Source organism: Microtus oregoni, unplaced genomic scaffold, assembly GCF_018167655.1.
Source record: "Microtus oregoni isolate MIOR12 unplaced genomic scaffold, Mior012 000048F_ref0000485, whole genome shotgun sequence".
Taxonomy (NCBI): Eukaryota; Metazoa; Chordata; class Mammalia; order Rodentia; family Cricetidae; genus Microtus; species Microtus oregoni.
The window spans coordinates 13459256-13482215 of NW_024543222.1; the positions used below are offsets into that span (position 1 = coordinate 13459256).

Below are 22960 nucleotides of genomic sequence, written 5' to 3' on the forward strand. Positions count from 1 at the left end.
TGTGGTGATGCATATCTTTAATCCCAACACTTGGGAGGCAGAGGCAGGCCGATCTCTGTTTGAGACCAGCGTGGTCTACAGAGTGAGTTCCTGGACAGCCAGGGCTACAGAGAAACCTAGTCTCGAAAATACAAAACAGACAAACAAAAAAGCTGAAGACTATTTTCCATATTCTGCCATCAACTGATAAAACTTTGAGACAGAGTCTCCCAATGGCCTGAAATTCACTGACTAGGCTAGGCTAATCAACCTGTCTCCATCTCCATTGGATTACAAGCATGTCACCAACTTTACTTACATGAGTTCTGGAGATCAAACTTGGGTCCTCATGCTTTCATAAGCAACTTTACTGACCGAACTGACCTTCCAGTCATAAAATTTCTATGGGGGGGGTGGTTTTGGTTTTTGTTTGTTTGGATTTCATTGTGAAGTTCGGGCTAGCCTGGAATTCACTGTGTGATCCAAGCTGGTCTTAAACGCACAGAGATCCACCACCTCTGCCTCCCAAGTGCTAGGATTAAAGGTGTGTGCCACCACACCCTGTACAATTTCTGTTTCTGTGCTAATTCTCCATCACTGTGTAGATATGAGATTGCATTGTAGGAAATGCCCCCTCAGCACATAGAGACAACTATAGAAATCTTGTGTTGAGAACTACCACTGCCTGGGAACTGTTCTCATTAAAGATTTCTTTCCTCTTGTAGGACACCATGAAACTCCTCTGTCTGCATCTACCAAGATGCTGGAGAGATTCCCCAACAACCTGCCCAAACATCGGGAAAATGTGATTCCTGCTGATTCGGAAAAAAGGAGCTTTGAGGAAGTGAGTGAGGAAGGGGATTGATGGCTTTAGCTTTCCTCTCAGGTGGAAGGGGCCTAGCTTAGGGCCTCAGCTGGTCCATCCCAGTTGGAAAAATCCCAGCATGAAGGAGCTATAGTAGAACTATCCACACAGATGTTCTCACAGCATACCTTGTCCTGCAGCCTGAGAGGGCAGGGTGGAAAAGGCCTCTGAGCAGAAGCTGGGAGCTTCAGTTGAAAGTCCCTAAGCACTCAACTCTGTTAATTCTCCTCCATCCCTCTGCTGGTACTCTCTATTGGCTGTTCCTGCTCAGATATTAGAGGGTTGGGAAGACTTTTTTCCTTGCTTGTATGGCCAGCAAAGGGGATTTGGAAGTTTGTGAAGGCGTTGGTGAGCTAACTATTCATTCCTGGACCTCTTGCAGCTACTCTGTAAGTGGAGAGGGGTGATAGAGAAATGACCCAGATTAGGGGAGGCTTTGAAGAACAAGAGCTATTGACATGGGCCGTCTGTAGTCTTAACAAATCACTTGAGAGACTTCATTTATTATTTATTTGTCTGTGTTTTTCAAGACAAGGTCTCATTATATAGTACTCCTGGAGTTACAGGTGGTTGTGAGCTGCCTTATGTGGTTGCTGGGAACCAAACCCAGATCCTCTGCAGCAGCAGTACATGAATTTAACCATTGACCATCTCTCCAGCCCCACAACTGTCTTTTTAAACACTCTTGAGCAGTTACTATCTAAATAAATGTCCTCTGTCATGCTCAGCACACATTTCTCAGTCACTTGCTACATACTAAACAAGCCATACTCCCCATGCACTGTGGGATACACCATAAGGGAGGCATGAACAAAAGAGGTATGTATCTGAATGGACTCAGGGAGCAACTGGAAGGGAAGAGACGGGCATCAAAGGCTGATGTCTTGCAGGAGAGAGTGTAGTGACATAAGCGTGTGGAGAACCAGTGTGCAAGGCTAGGAAGCTGTGTGTTAGCTTTTTGAATACAAATCAATGGTTTTTCTTAACTGTTCCAGGAAATCTCTAAGGTTCTGAGGAACTTGGAGGGAAGCTACAAGCTACATGCTTATCTGATTTGAGTTAGAACTTCTAAACAAGCATTTCTTTTTTTTTTTTGCCATTTATTTATTTATTTATTTATGTTGTTGTTGTTGTTGTTTTGAGACAGAGTTTCTTTGTGTAGCCCTGGCTATCCTGAAACTAGCTCTGAAGACCAGGTTGGCCTTGAACTCACAGAGATCCTCCTGCCTTCCAAGTGTTGGGATCAAAGGCATGTGCCATCACTGCCCAGCTAGCATTTTTTAATAAAGGCATCTGATTCTTTTCCCTAACTTTGGAAAAATAATAGATTCTTGAATAAATTATTTTAGTTTTTTGGGAGTTCCTTAAAATTTAAAAGCAACCTAAGGAAGTGGCTTTATTGCTTTGTTAGCTATACTAGCTGCATGCCTGTGTGTGTCTGTGTGTGCGCGTGTGCGTACGCGTGCTTCAGTATAGGGTTGTACGTTATGTATAAGGAGACCAGAAGACATTGGGTACCCTGCTCTGTCACTCAGCATTGTGTTCCCTTTACTGAATCTAGAGCTAAACGGTGACCAACAGGCCCTGGTGATCTTCCTGTCTCCACCTCACCCACTGATGGGGTTACAGGTGCACATACCACTGTATTTGACTTCTGGTGTGTGTTCTTGGGATTTGAACTTAGATCTTCATACTTGTATAGTCTTGCTTTATTTTTGTGGTTTGTTTGTTTGTAGTGTTGGGATTAAACCCAAGATTTTCTGGATGCCCCAGTTAGCTTCATTTTTCAATGTGAAAAAGTATCAAATTGATGACCAACTTTTCACTAGGATTTTTTTTATAGTTGATTTAAGTGATTTTACAGTTTTCCTTAAATAGCAAATCTACTATCAAAGGAATAAGATATTTGTCATTGAAAATTTTAAAAGAATGTCAAGGTCTAAATGTATTTTCAAATATATTTTTATGAAATCTCTGTGTGAACAATGACAGCATCACTGCAGAATTGTATGGTTTCTCAGAGCAACTGCTTAGAAAGAAGCAACAGTTATCTGGGCCATCAGACTTTTGATGAACCAGAAAAGAACATTGAGTATAGTCCTACATTTTAAGTAGACATGGCTTCTCTTGAGTGCTGACTTCATCTATAAAGCTAGACATTTAGCAAATCTCTTCCATGCAAGGTTATCAACCTGGTTGACCAGACTTCAGAAAATACACCAACTACCGTGTCTCAGGATGTGGAAGAGAAGCTGGCCCATGCACCCGCCAAGCCTGAGGCCTCTGTGGACTCCATGCTCAAGGACATGGCTACTATTATCCTGAGCACCTTTCTGCTGATTGGATGGGTGGCCTTCATCATCACTTACCCCCTGGTAAGGCTTGACCCTTCTCGATGCCTCTGTGTTCTGGTACCTCTCTGTTAGTCACTAAGTGTCAGTGGGGGCCTCACAAAAGCAGTCAACATGTTTCATAACTAAAAGTCAATATTTGGTCTAAGAATCATGTTGCACTCCTTTAATTATAGCACTTGGAAGTTTCAAAACCAACCAAGGCTATACAGTGAAACCCTGCTTTAAAAAAAAAAAAAAGGAAAAGGGAAAAAAAGAATATTTGCTTATCTTCAAAAACATTAGCCATACTAGCTTCTCATAAAAGGACAGTTTTATAACTAAATCTTAGTGTTTTTCAAGAAAGGTCTATAAAAGCTAATGTATAATCCTGCCTAAGATCATTTTAAACAGTTAATTGTATCTTGTTTTTTAAAAGGAAGGATAGCAGATTACACCATGAGATCAGCTAAATTGTAAAGGGTGGTGTGTTGAGTTCTTTCCTCCCTAGCTGCAGATAAGTCAGCAAAAATGAGGGTGTGTTTGAGTAGTTAAGACCATAGTCCCTGCAGCAAGTTGTTCAAGCCTACAGTACTGTCTCCTGAAAACACCAGTGCACAGCCCGCTCACATCTCTATCGAGTAGGGAAGACAGAGACTTTGTGAGCTTTGTTTCCCGTGGCAAAGTACAGTTACCTTTTTTTAAAAAAAAAAAAAAAACAAACCTCATACAGTCCTATGAGGTCGTTATTATTTATTCTCTGTCCACAGAAGAAACTAAGCTCAGGGAGCCTATGTGCCTTCCTGGGGTACTAAGCTAGGAGGCAGCACACCCAGAACTTGGACCCTGGGTTCAAAAAGAGCTAGAAAATTCCCCTCTAGTCCACTTCCCATACACGAGCAAGAATAATTGCCGGCCACTGATGCTTCTCATGATGAAGCAAAGCTTCCAGAGTATTGGAGAAGAGGGTTCTGTGTGGCAGCATGATGAAACCAAGCCCTTGGAGTAGGACCTTAGCCAGGCACCATCATTCAGCCCCATACTACCTCATTCTGGACCCAACTTCCAGCCTGCCTTCTAGACTTGAGGTCATCCTGCTCTAACCTCTATTCAGGCACAGGATTGTGGACCAGGACTTGCCCCCTGCCCACCATACTCCGTGCACCTGTAGCCATTCTTCCCATTTGGCTTCACTTCTACTGTAACTCTAGGTTTTCTTAAAAGTCACTAATTCTAAGATTAAGTAGAAATTTTTCCACTAGTCCTCTTTCTAGCACAGGATCCCTTCAGGTGCTCCTCCTAGTGGCCACTTAATCTCACCATCACCCTCCAGAGGTAGACTGTGGGCACTACAGAAGAGTAAAATTACTGAAGCAATTCTGTCTTACTATGGCTTCTCTCTGACTGTAAGCGGAGACTGTTATTTTATTTTCCGGCCACCCAAACCCAAATAATCACACAAAAACTATATTAATTACAATACTGTTTGGCCAGTGGTTCAGACATATTGGTAGCTAGCTCTTACATCTTAAATTAACCCATTTTTATTAATCTATGTATTGCCATGAAACTGGCTTACCAATAAGGTTCTGGCATGTTTCTCCTTTGGCAGTTACATAGCGCCTGCCTGATTCCACCTTCTTTTCTCCTCTATCTCTGCTTGGACTTCCTGCCTTGCTATATTCTGCCCTGCCATAGGCCAAAGCAGCTTATTTTTTATTGGTAATAAAACATATTCACAGCATAGAGGGGGGAATCCCATATCATCTGGCCTTGTGCCTTAGGGTTCAAGTAAAGTCTGCCTGCCTCCTTGGCAACAGGGAATACCTCTCCCTGTGACTTGTTTCCCAGCTACACTAGCCTGGCTGTGGTTTTCTCTTCACAGAGCATGCATCAGCAGCGCCGACTCCAGCACCAGCAGATCCAGAAGGAGCTGGAAAAAATCCAGCTCCTTCAGCAACAGCAGCTGCCCTTCCACCCACATGGAGACCTTATTCAGGACCCCGAGTTCCTGGACTCATCTGGCCTCTTCTCAGAGAGCTCAGGCACCAACAGCTCCAGCCCATCCCCCAGAGCCTCCAACCACTCACTCCACTCCAGCACCAACCCCTCCCTGGAGCAGGATGAAGAGGGTAAAGACAGTTCCCATAGTATCTTTGAACATCACTTGGAACATAGAACACCAGGTCATTCCTGAGGGTTCTCCATGTTCTTCCCTGGCGTCCTCCCAGCTATGGATCTCTGTGATAGGGGGCTTCTGTCCCATTCATGGTATCTTCTGTTTGAAGGCCTTCTTCCTCCATCTTTGCTCTACAGGGCTGTTAACCAAAGGGAAGTTTCCCATCTGGCTTAAGTGAATTCCTGAGACCAGCCACTGGCCAAGTTCAGAAGTGAAGCAGTGACCTACTTTCTTCTTGGGGAATGGGCTTAGCCAATGGTTAGGGCCCATATTCTGGGAGGATTGCCACAGAGATTGTGAAGGGGCCTCAGAGCCCCTAGTTCTAAGCAGTCTCTTTCTTTTACCTGTTTCACCATACTGAGACATTTTAGATATGGATCTTTGAGGTAGACCTTTCTTCATTTTTGCTCACCATTAACTAAATATGAGACTCCATAGAGAATCCTTTTCTTTGGGAAAGCTTAAGACTCCTGAGTTAATATAAGGGCAGAAACAGAATGTAGGAATAGGGGGCAAAATGCTGGGGAGGAGGCAGTGACCCTGGGCATAATTGAACAGTGGGTCTAACTAGCTCTTGCCCACCAGGAATCTGGATATTTAGGCCCTCTTAAATCCCAAGTCTTACTCAGAAATCAGGAAGCTTCAAAATTCTTTAGTTGATGTCTGTTTAAAATGACTGCTTCTTTTCCCTGTTTTGTTCCAGATGAGGAAACTAGAATGGTGGTTGTTGGGAAAATTTCATTCTGCCCCAAGGATGTCCTGGGCCATGGAGCTGAGGGCACAATTGTATACAAGTAAGTGGTGTCATCTAGTCCCCCAACTTTGTGAGTGCTTGTAGGATTGAAGTTTTAAGTGCCAGGCTCCTGGGACATATCAGGGTCAAAGTGGTGACCAAGGCAAGTGAGCCTTGTCTTCAGTGAGCTCCTACATAGTCTTAGAGTTTCTGTTGCTGTGGTGAACACCATGACCAAAAGCACCTCGGGAGGAAGGGGCTTGTTTTACTTCCACTTCCACATCACAGTTCATTGAAGAAACTCGGGATAGGAACTCAAGGCAGGATTTGAAGTAGAAGCCATGAGGAGTGCTGCTTACTGGCTTGCTCCTCACAGCTTGCTTAGCCTGCCTCTTATATACCCCAGGACCACCTGCCCAGGGGTGATACCATTGACAGTGGGCTTGGCCTTCCCACATCAGTCACCAGCTCTGAAAATGTACTTCAGAATTGCTTATAGGCAGATCTTATGGAATCATTTTCTCAGTTGAGAATCCCTCATCCTAATGACTCTAGTTTGTGTCAAGTTGACTTAAACCTATTCAGGATGGTGAAAGAGATGTACATAGTCACTGTAGGTTGCTAGTGGTTGGCAGGGCCTCTGGGTCTTGACGGTGGGGTGCTTGATACTAGAAGAAGAAGCATTGGTGACTTACAGGGCTGATCTTATGTCTACAGCCCAACGTGCACTAGCCAAACTCAGTTACTTCTTGTCCTACAGAGGCATGTTTGACAACCGCGATGTGGCTGTGAAGAGGATCCTCCCTGAGTGTTTTAGTTTTGCAGACCGTGAGGTCCAGCTGCTTCGAGAATCAGATGAGCATCCGAATGTGATCCGCTACTTTTGCACAGAGAAGGACCGGCAGTTCCAGTACATTGCCATTGAATTGTGTGCAGCCACCCTGCAAGAGGTGGGTCTGGGTGGCCTTCTGGTGCCTGGGGTCAGTGACAGCTTTGCCACAGCCTCTGCAGCCTCTCTCCCACCAACTGGGATGTGTTCAGGAAGTATCTACTTACTATTTTTAAACTTAGCTTTATTAACTTTATTGAAGTTACTGTACAGCAACTTCTGCTCATCTTAAATGCATAGTTGGTGTATATCTATGTCCACTAACCACCAACACAAATACAGAGAAATTTTTATCACCACAGTCTTTGTGAAGTAGCCCACTCAGCATTCCTGGCCAGTTTGGTTGCAGTTGGCAAGTCTCTTGCTCCCTCTCTTCTAGGGAACCTAGTAGGTTCTTCCCATCTCTGGTCATTTGCTGGTACAGGCTTAGAGGTTGCTGGTTGATAACTTCAAGCTGTCAGAGCATTCCACAAAATCCTTTTGCTCCATATTCAGACTCACCCAGAACATTCCAGTATCATTTGGGTTCTCCTGTAGGCTTGCCAATGCCAGGAAATGAACCTGCCTTATTATCTTCATTGTAAATTAATAAACTGGAGCTTTGTTTATGAGTTTGAGTCAGCCTATGACTTTAGGGGGTCTGTTGAACAATATGAGTTGAATTGAGAATGTTGTCAGTAAAATGAAATCAAAAGAAATGATATAGACATAGAAGTCCTGAAGGTGCTGTGCTGTGACCTTGCCATTGTGCCTCTTGCAGTATGTGGAGCAGAAGGACTTTGCCCACCTTGGCCTAGAGCCCATCACCTTGCTTCAGCAGACTGCCTCAGGCCTGGCACACCTGCACTCTCTCAACATAGGTAAGAGAATTCTCTTTGCTGTCCCAGGTGGGGGCAGCTATCTGGCCTTCATAGGAGAAAGGAGTATGTAAGTCTCTTGACAGGTTGTGTAGGAGTTTGAGGGAGAACCTTAGGTAACTGAAAACCAAATGTTTTGAAGATTGCAGCAGATACTTAGAAGTCTGACAAGGACCCACAACCCCCTGTAGGAAGCTGGGGTTACTCGTGGTAAGCTCTGAATGAATCTGAAGTTCTCTTCTAGTTCACAGAGACCTGAAACCCCACAACATTCTCCTCTCCATGCCCAATGCACATGGCAGGATCAAGGCCATGATCTCTGACTTTGGCCTCTGCAAGAAGCTGGCAGTGGGCAGGCACAGTTTCAGCCGCCGTTCAGGGGTACCTGGCACTGAAGGCTGGATTGCCCCAGAGATGTTGAGTGAAGACTGCAAGGAGAACCCTGTAAGTAAATGGGAATATTTTTAAGAAAATCACAGTGTTATCCTGTTAGTTCTCAAGCTGTGACGGCCCAGGCACACATGGCTACAGAATGACACCCCTCTAACAAAGGACTGTTCCAGGTCCTGATAGAGGCATGAGAAGGCAGATGTGAGCAGCTGTCTCTTACCCAGATCTTCAGTCACTTTCTAACCCCTTTTCAGTTGGGAACCTGGAACTTGCCTCAGATGAGCAGACCTACAGTCTTCATTTAAGTTTGTTTTGTTTCCCTAGAGTTTTGTTTTAAGAATTTGTAGTCCTGCAGAAAATTGAAAGAATGTTAGGACCTATGTGCTTTCATCCAGAGTCGTTGTTACTACACAATGTGGATTTGCTCTCTCTCCCTGTATTTACCTGTGGCTGGGCCATTTACATATAGGGAGCCTTCGCCCCTAAATGTTGCAGCACTTGTTTCTAAGAGCAGTGCCTTCTCCCACCGTCTTGTTACAGCTGTACAGTCATCACTCTTCCCATCCTGTCTCCTTACACACAGTCCATGCTCACTCCCCCAGCTAGCACTCAAGTCCTTCACAGCTCGTTTTGTATTCCAGGACTCTGTTGAATTTGGCTGTATCTATAAATTCCCAGCAGCCTCCCTACCTGTTTTGTTCTTTGATGCTTATTCTTTTTAAAAACAAACAAACAAACAAAAAAACATTTTTTAGAATTTTCTTAACTTATGTGCATTGGTGTGAAGGTGTCTGGAACTACAGACAGTTGTGAGCTGCCATGTGGGTGCTGGGAATTGAACCAAGGTCCTCTGGAAGAGTAGCCAGTGCTCTTAACCTCTGAGCCATCTCTCCAGCCCATTGATGCTTATTCTTAAGAAGTTCTTGAATGCCCCATTCTAGGCTACTTTGCTTGTTTCATCATGACTGTGTTTCACAACTCTCTCTGTTCTTTATATTTCCTGTAAGCTAGAAGTTAAGTCTAGAGGCTTGATTAGATTCAAGAGAATTGTTTCAGGTGAATAGATCACAGGTCGAGGAGGAACGTGATGTTGGATTGTGCTCTGATTGGTGATGCTAACTCCGGGCACCTGGCAGAGCGAGCGTCCCAGGCTATTAGCCCCAAGCCCATGACCTTGACATCAGTCAGGACCCTGAGGCAGCACTACAGTGTCCCATGCTGTTCTGAGCAGTTCATGTTCATCATCCGCTTACCAGATTCCTTTCAGGAGGGGCTGGAATGAAATCAGGGCTGTGAGCAAAGTGATAGCTGTCTGAGGCCTCCCACTCTGCCTTTCTTTCAGACCTACACAGTGGACATCTTCTCTGCAGGATGTGTCTTTTACTATGTCATCTCTGAGGGCAACCATCCTTTCGGCAAGTCCTTACAGCGGCAGGCCAACATCCTCTTGGGCGCCTGTAGCCTTGACTGCTTCCACTCAGACAAGCATGGTGAGCAGGTGGACTGGGTGGTTACACCTTCCGCTGGCTGTACTGTCCGTTGGGCCTTAGGAAATGCTGAAACATACAGAGTTGCTGGAGGCTGGCTAAGATCATCCTTGGAGTACTGAGACGCTGACCTGAGAAAGGCGCCCTCTGGAGGCTGCTCTTTCTTAACTCGTGACAGGGAGCCTTACTGGCATGTGGGAGGATCTGTGCTCTGTAAAGTGGACTCCGATGTGTGAGGGCCACGGTTGCAAGACACAGTCCATGTCCTGTAAGGATAAACAGGTTCTGTTCTTGATCTGACCTGGACACACAACACGTGCTTCTTCCTGACTGGGAAGTTTACTAGATTATATTAGACCATCACACCCCAGCACTGCTATGTGAAAAGATTAAAACAAAGTAATTTTTTGCACCAGGCGATGGTGACACATGCCTTTAATCCCAGTACTCAGGAGCCATAAGTAGGAAAGATCTTTGTGAGTTTGAGGCCAACCTTGTCTACAAAGTAAGTTCTAGGACAGCCAGGACTGTTAAATAGAGAAATCCTGTCTCAAAAAATAAACAAACAAACAAAAAAGTAATACTGGTTTTGCTTATGAGGTTTTTTTCCCCTTATTCAGTGTAGAAAAAAACACATTAGCATAAAGATCCATTTTTTTTAACTTTTTTATTGTTTTTATTGAACTATACATTTTGTCCTCTCCCCTCTCCCCTTCTACCTATTCCCATGACTTCCACATTCCCAATTTACTCAGGAGATCTTAAAAACCCCATATTTTCATTATACAGGGATGGATATCTGCTATCAGTGCCTTTGTTGATATATTATTATAACTGATTATCTAGATATGTATACTTACTTTTAAAAAAATGGGTCCAGGAGTGGTGGCATACACCTTTAATCCCAGTACATGGGAGGCAGAGGCAGGAGGAGTTCTATAAATTCAGGCCAGCCTGGTCTACAGAATGAGTTCCAGGACAGCCAAGGCTACATAGTAAGACCCTGCCTCAAAACAACAACCTAAAGATGGTGCTAATGGGTTGGCAAGATGGCTCAGCAGGGAAAGGCCCTCACCTATAAGCCTGATGACCCTGGGAACCCACCTCCATAGTAAAAGGAGAGAACCAACTTCTTACAAGTTGTCCTCTGACCTCTATACGTGTGTCACACATACATGCCCTTCCTCTATACACACAAAAAAAAAATGTAAAAAATGTGGGGTTTAAGACTAGAGGTTATGGGGGCTGGAGAGATGGCTCAAGTGGTTAAGAGCACTGCCTGCTCTTCCAAAGGTCCTGAGTTCAATTCCCAGCAACCACATGGTGGCTCATAACCATCTGTAATGAGGTCTGGTGCCCTCTTCTGGCCTGCAGATATACACACAGACAGAATATTGTATACATAATAAATAAATAAATATTTAAAAAAAAAGACTAGAGGTTATGGAACATACTTATAGTCCTAGCACTTAGGACACTGAGTTAGGACAACCCTAAACTTGAGACCAGCCTAGGATACACAGGGAGTTCAGGTGAGCCTGAGCTGATAGACTCCTGGAGGGAATGGGATGGGGTTAAATCATTCACTTGCAACCAGCTCATTTTTCAAATTCATCTTTTTGGTTCATTGTTTGTTTAATGAGTCCAGGTCTCTTTGTATAGCCCAGGCTAGCTTCAGTCTTCTTACATAACTCATACTGGTCTCAAAATCATCATCTTCCTGCCTCAGCTTCCTGAGTACTGGGATTACAAGCCCATCATGCCTTACCTTGAATGTCATTCTAAATCCATCTGTATTCAGCCCTGGCTCATCATCTAGTATGTAAGCCTCTGGTTTGGGATATTTTTAGTCACTACTTTTTACAAACCACATAGTGAAAAATCTCTTATCAACTGATGTTTGGTGTGAATTCATTATTTTATTAGAATTCATTCCTGTAGCAGAATCTTGTATCAAAAGGCATACAAGGGTAGTTGGTAAAATGCTTACCACGAAAACATGAGGACTTAACTTGCATTTGGATCCTCATGTATGTCATGCATCTATAACCCCAGTACTGGAGAGGCAGAAACAGGAGGATTCTTGGGCAGCCAGTTTAGCTGAATTGGTAAGCCCCAAGTTCAGTGAGAGACTCTTAGAAAACATTAGGTGGAGAGCAACTGAGGAAGAGATTTGACATAAACCTCCGACCTCCAGCATGCACACACATGCAAACTTGTACACATATATACACATATGTACAGATACATACAAATGTGGGGGACATGCAGATTTTCAAGGTTTCTGATACTTCATTTAGCTATAGGTTGGAAATAATGGGTTGTTTGTTTTCTTCTTCTTCAGAGGATGTCATTGCTCGTGAATTGATAGAGAAAATGATTGCAATGGATCCCCAGCAGCGACCTTCTGCAAAGCATGTGCTAAAACACCCATTCTTCTGGAGCCTGGAAAAGCAGCTCCAGTTCTTTCAGGTACCTGTGTCTGTTTCTCCATCAATTTTTTTTTTTTTTTATTCCCAAGACAGGGTTTCTCTGTATAACAGTTATGACTATCCTGGAACCTACTCTGTAGGTCAGGCTGGCCTCGAATTCACTAAGATTCACTTGCCTCTGCCTCCAAGTACTGGGATTAAAGGTGTACATTACCACTGCCCAGCCTTCCATCAAATTCTTAATTCCTTCCAGATTCTGAAAAGGTAGAAAGAACAAAGAGCAAAACAAATGACATATAGAGTACAACCAAGACAAACGTGATTGACATTTGTGTTAGTAAATTCAGTGTGCCTGTCATTAAGGGGATGTGTGAGAATCACATGATACAGAATGGGTAGTCCAGCAGTGGCCATCTGAGTGCTGGAGAGACTGAGAAGTCAGTAGCTGCTCAGTAGTTATATTCTGTGCTGAAGACCTGAAAGATTTCCTAGAGAGCTCCTGGTGTTAGTCCACAGTGGAAAGCTGAAGAAAAGGGTGCCAATGTCAGTGAAGGATGGCAGCAGCAACAGAACGGGATAGGTGTTGTTATAGCAAGAAGCAAAGGCCAGCAGGCCAGACTGCTTTCCCTCAGACCTCTATATCTAGCCACCTGTCCTAGGGTGCTGTCCATGCTGGGAGAAGACCATTCTGGAGCTTCCCTCACAGACACCCCCAGGCATATGTTTTAGCTGATTCTAAATATGATCAAGTTGATAACTAAAATTAACCATCACATTCTGAGTTTTTTTCACCTCTCTTTTGTTATGGGGGGATCTCTGCAAGTTTGTCCCAATGAGTGACAGATGTATCTGCTCACAGGGAAAGTCAGTGGATCAGCGTTGTGAGCTGCAGGTATCTGCAACCTTGCTTTGAGGATGCTGTGGCCTGAGCCTAAGAGGATGCCAGTTTGCTTACAGTCCACACGCTAGTGGCTGACCCAGTGCTAGTGTTCCTGACTCTGACCCAGTACCTGTTCTCCCTCACAGGATGTGAGTGACCGAATAGAAAAGGAGTCCTTGGATGGCCCGATAGTAAGGCAGTTGGAGAGAGGCGGGAGAGCGGTGGTGAAGATGGACTGGCGGGAAAACATCACTGTCCCCCTGCAGACAGGTGACCGTGCTATTTCTGTTCCATTTCTGAGAACTTGATATAGACAAGGCAGTTCTAGCTGTTGAAGTTCCATATCCCACTTTTCAGGTCTGAGACTTATTTGAGCATGTCCTTATGGACTTGTCTACATGGATACACATTTATGTTTATCCCTTGGAGTAACAGATTAATGATAGTGTCATGCTCTAAGGCGCTATTTCTGATCTGGATGAACTTCAGATGAACACCACCTTTATTTTAGGTCTAAGGTAGCATCTTTTGCAGTGACTGAGATTCACTCTAATCCAACTTCAGAACGTCAGGAATTTTCTTTTAAAATTTACATTATATCCCTTAATGTTTTTTCTAGATCTGCGAAAATTCAGAACCTACAAAGGTGGCTCTGTCAGAGATCTCCTCCGAGCCATGAGAAATAAGGTAAAGGGCTTATGAGTGCTTTGGGGGAGGTGGCCACAGCAGATATCTCCTCCTCTGCTCATGTCTAGGTATTTTTTTTTCATAATGGATTTCACCTTGTAGAGGCTGGGCAGCTTCAGCTGGATTTGACAAGTATCTTAGTTACTTTTCTGTCACTGTGAAGAGACACCATGACCAAGGCAGCTGATAAAAGGAAACTTAACTGGGGGCTTGCTTACAGCTCAAGAGGGTGAATCCCTGACCGTCACGGCAGGGAGCATGGCAGCAGGCAGGCAGGCATAGTGCTGGAGCAGGGGCTGAGAGCTGCATACTGATCCACAAGTTGGAGGTACAGAAAGACTGGACCTGGCATGGGCTTTTGAAACCTCAAACCCCAGTGACACACCTCCTCCAACAAAGCCACACCTCCTAATCCTAAAAAGTCCACCAATTGGGAGCCACACTTTCAAATATATGAGCCTATAGGGACCGTTCTCATTCTAGTAACCACAACAAATCAATGCCATGTCTTTGCTCGAATTTCCAGAGACTTTAGGATGCAGGGCTAAGTTCTAGGGACCAGTGTCTTGGGACATAGGTGTTTCATGATCTCTGCTGATTTATTGTACCCTCAGGCTGCTTGACAGACACCTTATAAGCACTGTCTAACAGGGACCTTCTGGTCACTTCCCTATACAAGGTCAAGTCTTCAGAGATTTGAGGGAAGGGTTTCTCTGTTTCTTCTTGGAGTCCTGGGGATGCTCTTGACCTGTGAGCCACTGAACAACCTTCACTTAGGGCTGACCCCAGGTGCAGAAGCAGCCTTCAGTCCTGTTAGGACAAACACTACAATTCCATGACCTTCATGGGAGGCCTGTGTTCCCTTCCAAGTGGTCAGCCTCATAGTGAAGCTACAGCTGCTCTCCTTAGGCTGAGCCTCACCCACTTGGAGCTCTACTCGTGAAGGAGGAAAGCCTACAAGCCTACAAGACAGCAGAGATGTGTTGTTGGTACATGAATCTTTCCTTACAGAGAAGCCCTTAGCACTGTCATCCTGCTGCTAAAGCTGTGTCTCTCTGCTCATTCACAGAAACACCACTACCGAGAGCTCCCTGTGGAGGTTCAGGAGACGCTGGGCTCCATCCCTGATGACTTCGTGCGCTATTTCACATCACGCTTCCCCTACCTCCTCTCTCACACCTACCGAGCCATGGAGCTGTGCAGTCATGAGAGACTCTTCCAGACCTACTACTTGCACGAGCCCACAGAACCCCAGTCTCCAGTGACTCCAGATGCCCTCTGAGCTAGGGTAGCCCCTCTAGTGTGGTGGCCCCCACAGTGACTGTGGGTCTGATCTCTGCAGTCCATAGCTTGCTGCCTCTGGGATTAGCAGGAAGACTAAGCTCCTCAAACCAAGTGCCTTGAGCTGCTGCCCTGCAGCCAGAAGAAGATAATGCTGATTCTAGGAACGGGAGAGGGGCCCTCATGACTACAGAAAGCTGAAACGACATGCCCTGAAGTCTTGTAGTCAGGGCTAGCTACAAAGGTGGGCCTGTCCCAGAGGCTGCAAGAGGAGCAGTGTCAACCTTTCACTGGATGAACTCTCTTCCACGTCTATTTCTTTCTAGAATTCCTGTGGGATGGCAGTTTGGGGCCTTTCAGTGAGGGAGTAGAGGAATCCTGTTTGGCCTACATGCTAGGAGCAGCCTGGTTGGGGTGCAGCAAGTGTACCCTCTGCTGGAAATGGTCTGAGAGATTCAGGGTGCTAAGGAAGAGAACGTTCAGAGGTGTTCTTCTTGATATAGGAGGCACCTCCAGGTTACTGGTAGCCTGTGTTGCCTCGTGCACCAAGTTGTAAGTGTGGGGCGTGGAGTTAGAGACTGGTTAGCAGTGCGTGTGGACAGCTGAGCTGTGTCTGGGAATGGAAGATGAAGAGGACATTCAGTTCTCATTGCAGTGCTGGCCCAGCACAAGTGTACTAAACAGTAGCTCCTGATAGATTGAATCCTGGCCATGTGAGCCAGAGATGAAGAATTCCCTGGCCATCAAGAAGGCAGCTAAGACCAGACAGGGACAGAGACAGGTCGTCAGGGCCAGAGGGGAGCAACGAGAGGGAACCTCTGAGCACATGGAGAGGCTCAGAACCAGGAGGTGAGTGATATGGACCGTCTGCCCCAGAGCCCAGCAGATTAGCACACAGATTGTAAGCCAAAGCCTGGGATAGAGAGCCAAGGCCAGAGCCACCATAGGCTTTTTAGGCCAGCTTTTACATTTCTGGCAGATATTAATGAGTGTGTTTTGGTCATATTGCAGAATGCTGCACTTGCATAAGTAAGTTAAATGTAGCTTGATGCTTGTGAAGAAGAAATGTAAGATATAATATCTTCTGTTTTGTGTAGTACCAAAAATCACCATTCCCTCAAGAATGTATAACATTCTCTAATGCTGAAGAGTAAGACATCTTGCAACACTGTGTAAATGTATTGATATCAAAGTGATTCTATCAGTACCGTTTTTCTCTAAAATTAATTTTTAACTTTAGGTCTAGTCAGAGTTTACTGTCTTCTCCCTCCCAAGAGCCTTTGATGTTAGTATATAGTCAGGGTCCAGGGGGTTGGATTCTGTGTAGACTCCTTGAGCCAGTGTGGCCTCTGACATGTAGTCCTGGTGAGCTGAGGCTTGTTCTGTTCTGTGCTAAGAGTGGCCTCGGCAACTCTATGCACTGCACTGACTGTAGTCATGGCTGCTGCATCCCCTGAGAGGTCTTCTGGTGTGCTGGTACAGGGCCACTTACCCAAAGCTTCTCTGCTGCTGTGGAATTTGATTTCCTTACTTTCATGGTGGCCAAAGTGAACACTTTCTTAACCTCCTGCATCTTTGAACCTCATGGGTAACTCTGTTTAGACCTTGGAATTTCAGCCCCCGTGGCTGACTTCCTGCTCATCTCTTACTATAGCACTTTGCCAGTGGGCCCAAGAGGGGACAGCCTAAGACCAATGGCAGGAGGTGCAACCAGTGTGGTCTAACAGGCTTGCCTCTGAGACTGCTGCCTACCTTGTTCCTCCTGGCTGAGATTCCCTTTGGGAAGTGCTGAAGTCTTTTATAAAGGCCCAGCGTGGTGTTACCTCCCAGTCTGCCTTGGGTCAGCTTTTCAAATGTTCTTACCACTTATCGGATCAGTTTCTAACCAATCAAATTTCCAAAAGTCCTCTATTCATCGTACTTATTTGTAGAAACTTTCCGTAGAGCTAGATAGGATATGAGACACTTGGGACACAGAGAGTACAGAAAGACTTGTGCCTTTTAAAGCCTCGTGAGAGTCATTAGCACACAGTGTCAGGGCAGAAAGAAAACTCAAGTGGGTAGGAAGGGTGTATATTTGGGGTTTGCCCCACTTGTGCCTTAAAACTGTCCCATCTCAAAAATCAATCAGCTGTGGTCAGCTCACCTCTGTGTGTCCTCTAGAAACCAGGCAGTTGTTAGCTCTCCAGGTGTGTCGTGAAAACACTGTGGGCATCTGGGATGCTCAGCAAGAGACACTGCCTGCCTTCAGTCCAGGCCAGCTCTGTATTATTGTCACATCTTCAGAGGCGCTAGGAGCCCTGGAAGACGCCCAGCTGTCTCCAGGTACAGCATCTTCAGCTTTAGGATGGAATTGAGTTATGTCTGGGATGTTACCTTTGTTTAAACTTTGTCTTGTGTTGAACTTTAAGTTCAGAAAGTATGCTGTATCATTAGTACCAAAGCACTTGCACTTTTGGGAACATAGGTGTCACTTGGTAAATCACTAAGCCGTCTAGAGACTGAAGGTGAACCCCGGCAGAGGTGTCTCCTGCTCTCAATACAGCAGTAGCTGTAGGCTCTTCCCATGATGCACTACAGAGAAGGTGGAGGTCTGAGGTCAGCAGATAAAGCCAAGTGCTTTCCACCCACTTTGAAGATAGGCATGAGACTCTCCTCAGAGCCTTTACTTTCTGGAGGTTTTGTGTACATGTGATTTAGTTAGCTGCCGAAGCTCCTTTTCCCAAAACGAAAGGCTAATTGATTAGCTGCTGCTGTGACCTGCAGAGCCACCCCTGGCTGCAGACTCTCCTGTGCTGGCCACCTGCTTGTCATCTGCAGGGCTTTGGTCCTGTATGGCTTCCTGTAGGTCCCACTCTCCATCTGCCCCTGGGTCTGCTCTTGGTTCATTGTCTTCATTGCCACGGTCCAGAGGTGCAGGAAGAGCTGGAAGAGCAGCCGCAGCTGCCCTGGAAAGAGCCTCTTGAAATTCCCCGCTTGCCCTTCTCTGTGATTGGTTTTCCCACAGTGCTGTCCTTGCCCATCACTCACATTTAGAAGCCACGGTGTTGGCCGCCAGGGGCCTTTCATCGGCTTCTCCTCCTGAAGGCTGTCAGACTTCCAGCTGAGCCAAAGTGCCTGCTTTCTCCCTATTCTTGGTTTTCGTTATGGACTAGTGATTTTCCACGTGTAATTTGGGTTGCTTTGGGCACTTAGGTCTCTTCTGTACTTATTAGGAAGCCGCAGAGGTACATCTATGTTGAGCTTCCCTCTGGAGCAACCTTAGCCACACTGTTTGCCAGTCCTGTCGCCTCAGCTCTCTGTTCCCCATGTGTTTGGTGGGTATAGTATTCCTTCCCAGTTGTCCCTAAAACTGTGACGGTGGAGTCCCCACTCACTAAGCATTACCAGCCAGCTATGTGGCTTCCCCACACAAAGACCTTGTGTAGTTTATTTTGCGATGACCTATTTATTGAATCTATTTATATTTATTTAATTTTTACTCTGAAGTATATCCGGTTACAATTGCACTTGCTTAAAGCACATACGATCTGTGTGGACAATACCCCTGACCATTTTAAAACTGGAAAAGAAAAGTTACACTGTATCCTGCCACCTTTTGATAACCTTGTCTTTAAAGGGTGAATAATTTGGTCTGGGTAAAATGTTAATTTTTAGATGATTTTTAAAAAAATCTTGTGCCATGTGTCTTCTGTAGACAGTTAATTGTTTAATTGATGTGTGCTGATTGTGTGATTCACTCCTCTTTATGGAAACTAAAATATTCTTTTTAGCTTTATATTTTATAAACTGCCAGATTGTACATCTATTCTGTGTATTTTTAAAGCTCGTATTATGAGGGCCGTTATCTAAGTTGAACGGTTATTTTTGTACCTCCTGTACAGTTTTATAATTCTGCTCATTGATGAAGGTGACTTATGCTGAGCCAACCACAAATAAAGGTAGTTTTAGATTTGGGAGTTGCTTTGCTTCTTAAAGACTAGAGTCCTGCGTGAAGCAGGGAGCCGGGCCCACCATCTTCTTCCAGGGGTACAGCATCTAAGTGGCCTGAGCAGCTAGTTAAGCTGTGAGAAAATGGATCCCTGGTATCTACAACTTGGTTCCAGAGCTCGAACATCCATCCTCCTTGGGGGCTGTTGAGGAAAAGACTGTCTGGGAATGTTGCAGGAGATTTCCTGGAGTATCATTTACCTGAATTTCAGGAGGGTGGCCCATTGGAAATGACCTGCCACATATTGGGAATTAGACTCCCAGTCAGTCTGGGGTATGTGTGTGGTGAGTAGGATTCTGGACCAAGATACCTGGGAAGAGAGAGCTTGTGATTGACTCCACTAACAAAGCACTGGGGAACTGGGACAGTCTGACCAGGCACATGTTAGCAGCTCCTCACCAGACAGCTGTGCCCCAGGGATGTGCTCCTGCAGCCTAAGGTCAGTTTAGTCTCCCCAAGGCAGGACTGTTCACACAGTACTGACCCCAGGATCCCACAGGTACTGTGTGGATGCTAACCAACCGTCCCCTCCCACTTCATGCCTTAAGAGCCTAGGAGGGTCCTGAGACTTGTGATCATTTAGTACTTCAGAAGGACCCAGCCATATCTCCAGAAGATTATAGTGATACTTTATTTGCATTTTAATAAATAAAGCTTGCCTGAAAATCAGAGTGCAAAGCCAGCCACACTAGTCACCCATACATGCCAGGCAGTGGTGGTGCACACCTTTAACCCCAGCACCCATGCTAGTTAGCCATAGAGGCCAGGTGGTGGTGGTGGTGGTGCACACCTTTAACCCCAGCACCCACGCTAGTTAGCCATAGAGGCCAGGTGGTGGTGGTGCACACCTTTAACCCCAGCACCCATGCTAGTTAAGCCATAGAGGCCAGGTGGTGGTGGTGGTGCACACCTTTAACCCCAGCACCCATGCTAGTTAAGCCATAGAGGCCAGGTGGTGGTGGTGCACACCTTTAACCCCAGCACCCATGCCAGTTAAGCCATAGAGGCCAGGTGGTGGTGGTGGTGCACACCTTTAACCCCAGCACCCATGCTAGTTAAGCCATAGAGGCCAGGTGGTGGTGGTGGTGCACACCTTTAACCCCAGCACCCACACTAGTTAGCCATAGAGGCCAGGTGGTGGTGGTGGTGCACGCCTTTAACCCCAGCACTGGGAAGGAATATAAGGCGGGATGAGACAGGAACTTGCTTTCTCTTTAGTCTGAAGATTTTGTAAAGGTAAGTGCTTCCTAGTGGCTGTCTGCTTTGCTTCCCTGATCTTCCAGCTTGAACCCCAATATCTGTCTCTGGGTTTTTATTATTTGTGCGTCAGGAGACTGAGACCAGCTTCTTCCATGGTCCATAAAAACCTACTGAAGTTTAGTCCCCACAACGACACCACCGAGAGGCCTTGGGAAGAACATGGGGGCTACAGTTAGGTCACTGGGAGTGTGCCCTTAAGGGATCCGGGCTCCTCCTCTTCCTCTCTCTCTCTCTGGTCACAAAGTGAGTCGTTCTCTCTGTTGGCTCAGGGTGGGTAGAGAGGCAGCTGACAGGTGTGATGGGAGGGACACAGGTCTGTCCCCCAGAACTCTATGATCTCATTATAGTCACTCCGCTCCTACCTGCAGAAAACACCATCCTGGTCTCCACTGCATCCCAGAGTAAGAATCGGGCATGCGTTCTCTGGAAAGAGCAAAGGAGGCTGGGAAAGCCAGTGTCCAGCACTGTCCACCACGGTGATCACAGTTGGGAGATTCTCCCACCACAAGAAGAGGGTCACTGCCAGGCACAACCACATGCTAATGGCTGTGTTATCTGCAGTTATTTCCTCAGGTTCTACTCACTAATTTAAAAAAAAAAAAAGCAAACAAACCCTGTAAACCCAGTGCTTGTTGGATTTCTCCATTTTTGAACAGCCACCCCCGGCCTCTTCCTAAGAAACAGTACGTTCCCCCTTCTGGTCCCCAGTTGAGCGCACTGGTTTTATTAACCCATGAAATAGAAGTTAAGAGGGAGAGGGTCCGGGTGTAATCGGACTCTCCTTTAATCCCAGCACTCGGGAGGCAGAGGCAGGCGGATCTCTGTGAGTTTGAGGCCAGCCTGGTCTACAACCCAGAAGGATTACAAGGAGTTCAGATCTAGCTTGGTCCTCCTAGGCACCTCCTGCATGTCCCTCTGCCCTTCAGTCCTGGGTGTCTTAAAAAGAGTCCCTCGGGGAGCTGGAGAGATAGCATACTGGTTAAGAGTGTTCGATGCTCTTGCAGAGGATCTCAGTTCGGTTCCCAGCATCCTCGTGGGCTGTCTCACAATCACTTATAACTCCAGCTCCAGAGGACCTAATGCTCTCTTCTGACCTCTGTGAGCACCCGGACTCATATGCACATGCCTGCATGCAGACAAAACACGTACACGTACAATTAAAAACAAAATAGTTCATCCAACTGCCTGGTGACCCACGCCTGTAACCCCAGCCCTTGGGGGGCTGAGGCAGGATTGTCACAAGGTCTAGACCAACCTAGGCTATTCAGTGAATTTCAGGCCAGCCTTGGCTACAGAGTGAAATTCTGTCTCAAAACACATAGTTTCTCAGGGACCCATTTGCGTCCAAATGAAATGTTTGGTGCAGCCACCCTGCCCAGAGATAAGAGTAGGTGGCAGGAAGCTTACTCTCTCCACCACTAGAAGGCGCTCGTGTACTGTCTATCCTAATTCCTGCTGTGGTGGGACTGTCCAGTACGGCCACTAGGATGACCAGCCTGCGTGCTGGTCTGACTCCACACTCTGTGTGTGGGACTCCCCTGAGATGAGGCTAGGGTCCAGCCCAAAGACCATAATATGTGCACGGGAGTTTTGCCTGCATGTATGTTTGTATACCACACACATGCAGTGGCCATGGAGACCAGAAGAGGGCATCAGATCCACTGGGACTAGCTTTAACAGTTGTAAGCCAGTGGGTGCTGGATTGAACCAGGGTCCTTTGGAAGAATAGCCAGTGATCTTAGCTGCTGAGCCATGTCTCCCAAGGACCTGGCTTTCTAAAACCAACCCCTTCATTAGCTGGTAGTTGTCTAAGTAGCCCACAGCCACACGCTCTTCTCATTGTGAGTTAACATGGACCAGAATATATGTTGCCCTGTCCCTTGTAGAGCGAGGCTGATCATGGAGCTGGACATTCTCTCTGGACCCCTGCAATAGTCCAGGTACCACAGTGTCCTTGGAAACAATCTACAGAGACACAGATAAGCACGTATCCCAATACCAACTGTAACAAACTTCTTGTGTGCCTATTGTTTACAGGCCCTTGATCGATGCTTACAAATTACCTGTGCAAACCCATGATTCCAGACTGATCCACAGCCTCTTATTTGGGCTCTCAGTCCACCATGAGACTCCGGCCTTCTCTGCCCTGGCCAACAGTTTGCTCTTCTTTCTGCTGGTGGTTAGTTGGCGGTTACTGAAATTGACAGCCCTTCCTCATTCTGCTGAAACAATGTGTACACCCTTTCTACACCCAAGGGAGAAAAGGGGTCAACTCAGAATAACCAGACCATTAACAATGTGCCTTTGCTAAGCCAACAGTGACATGCATGTCCCAATTGCTCTTTACAATGTGGAATCCAAGTGTGTTTTACAGTATAGCATATGTGAAAGTGTCCCTCTGTCCTTCTGTCCCCTTGCCTCCCCCAATATGCCACCATTGCTATACACCACCAAACCAGTAGCCCCCATCCGGGACTTTAGACCTCTAAAGCTGAATATTTTTTTTTCCTAAGTTTGATTACCAGGGCTGAAGACATACCTCACTGGTTAAGAGCATTTGCCTGCTCTTCCAGAGGACCAGGGCTCAATTCCTACCCCCCACGTGGCAGCTCACAACTACCTGTAACTCTGGTTCTAGGGGATCCGATGCCGCCTTCTGGCCTCCATGGGCACCAGGCACGCATACTCTACACAGATCTATATGCATAAAATAATACAGA

The 22960-nt window shown here is 46.0% G+C and overlaps 1 protein-coding gene across 1 annotated transcript in view; it reads left to right on the forward strand.

Moving 5' to 3' along the window:
* The window catches only part of Ern1 (endoplasmic reticulum to nucleus signaling 1), a 91060-nt gene extending 72114 nt beyond the window's left edge, over positions 1 to 18946 (forward strand). The window contains exons 11-22 of the mRNA XM_041635812.1: positions 705 to 823; positions 3028 to 3219; positions 5060 to 5306; positions 6057 to 6147; positions 6847 to 7036; positions 7736 to 7835; positions 8077 to 8276; positions 9565 to 9712; positions 12054 to 12181; positions 13168 to 13291; positions 13641 to 13708; positions 14778 to 18946. Of these exons, the coding sequence (XP_041491746.1) occupies positions 705 to 823; positions 3028 to 3219; positions 5060 to 5306; positions 6057 to 6147; positions 6847 to 7036; positions 7736 to 7835; positions 8077 to 8276; positions 9565 to 9712; positions 12054 to 12181; positions 13168 to 13291; positions 13641 to 13708; positions 14778 to 14990 (1820 nt within the window). The 3' untranslated portion in view covers positions 14991 to 18946. The remainder of the gene's footprint in view (positions 1 to 704; positions 824 to 3027; positions 3220 to 5059; positions 5307 to 6056; positions 6148 to 6846; positions 7037 to 7735; positions 7836 to 8076; positions 8277 to 9564; positions 9713 to 12053; positions 12182 to 13167; positions 13292 to 13640; positions 13709 to 14777) is intronic.
* The last annotated feature ends 4014 nt before the right edge of the window (positions 18947 to 22960 follow it).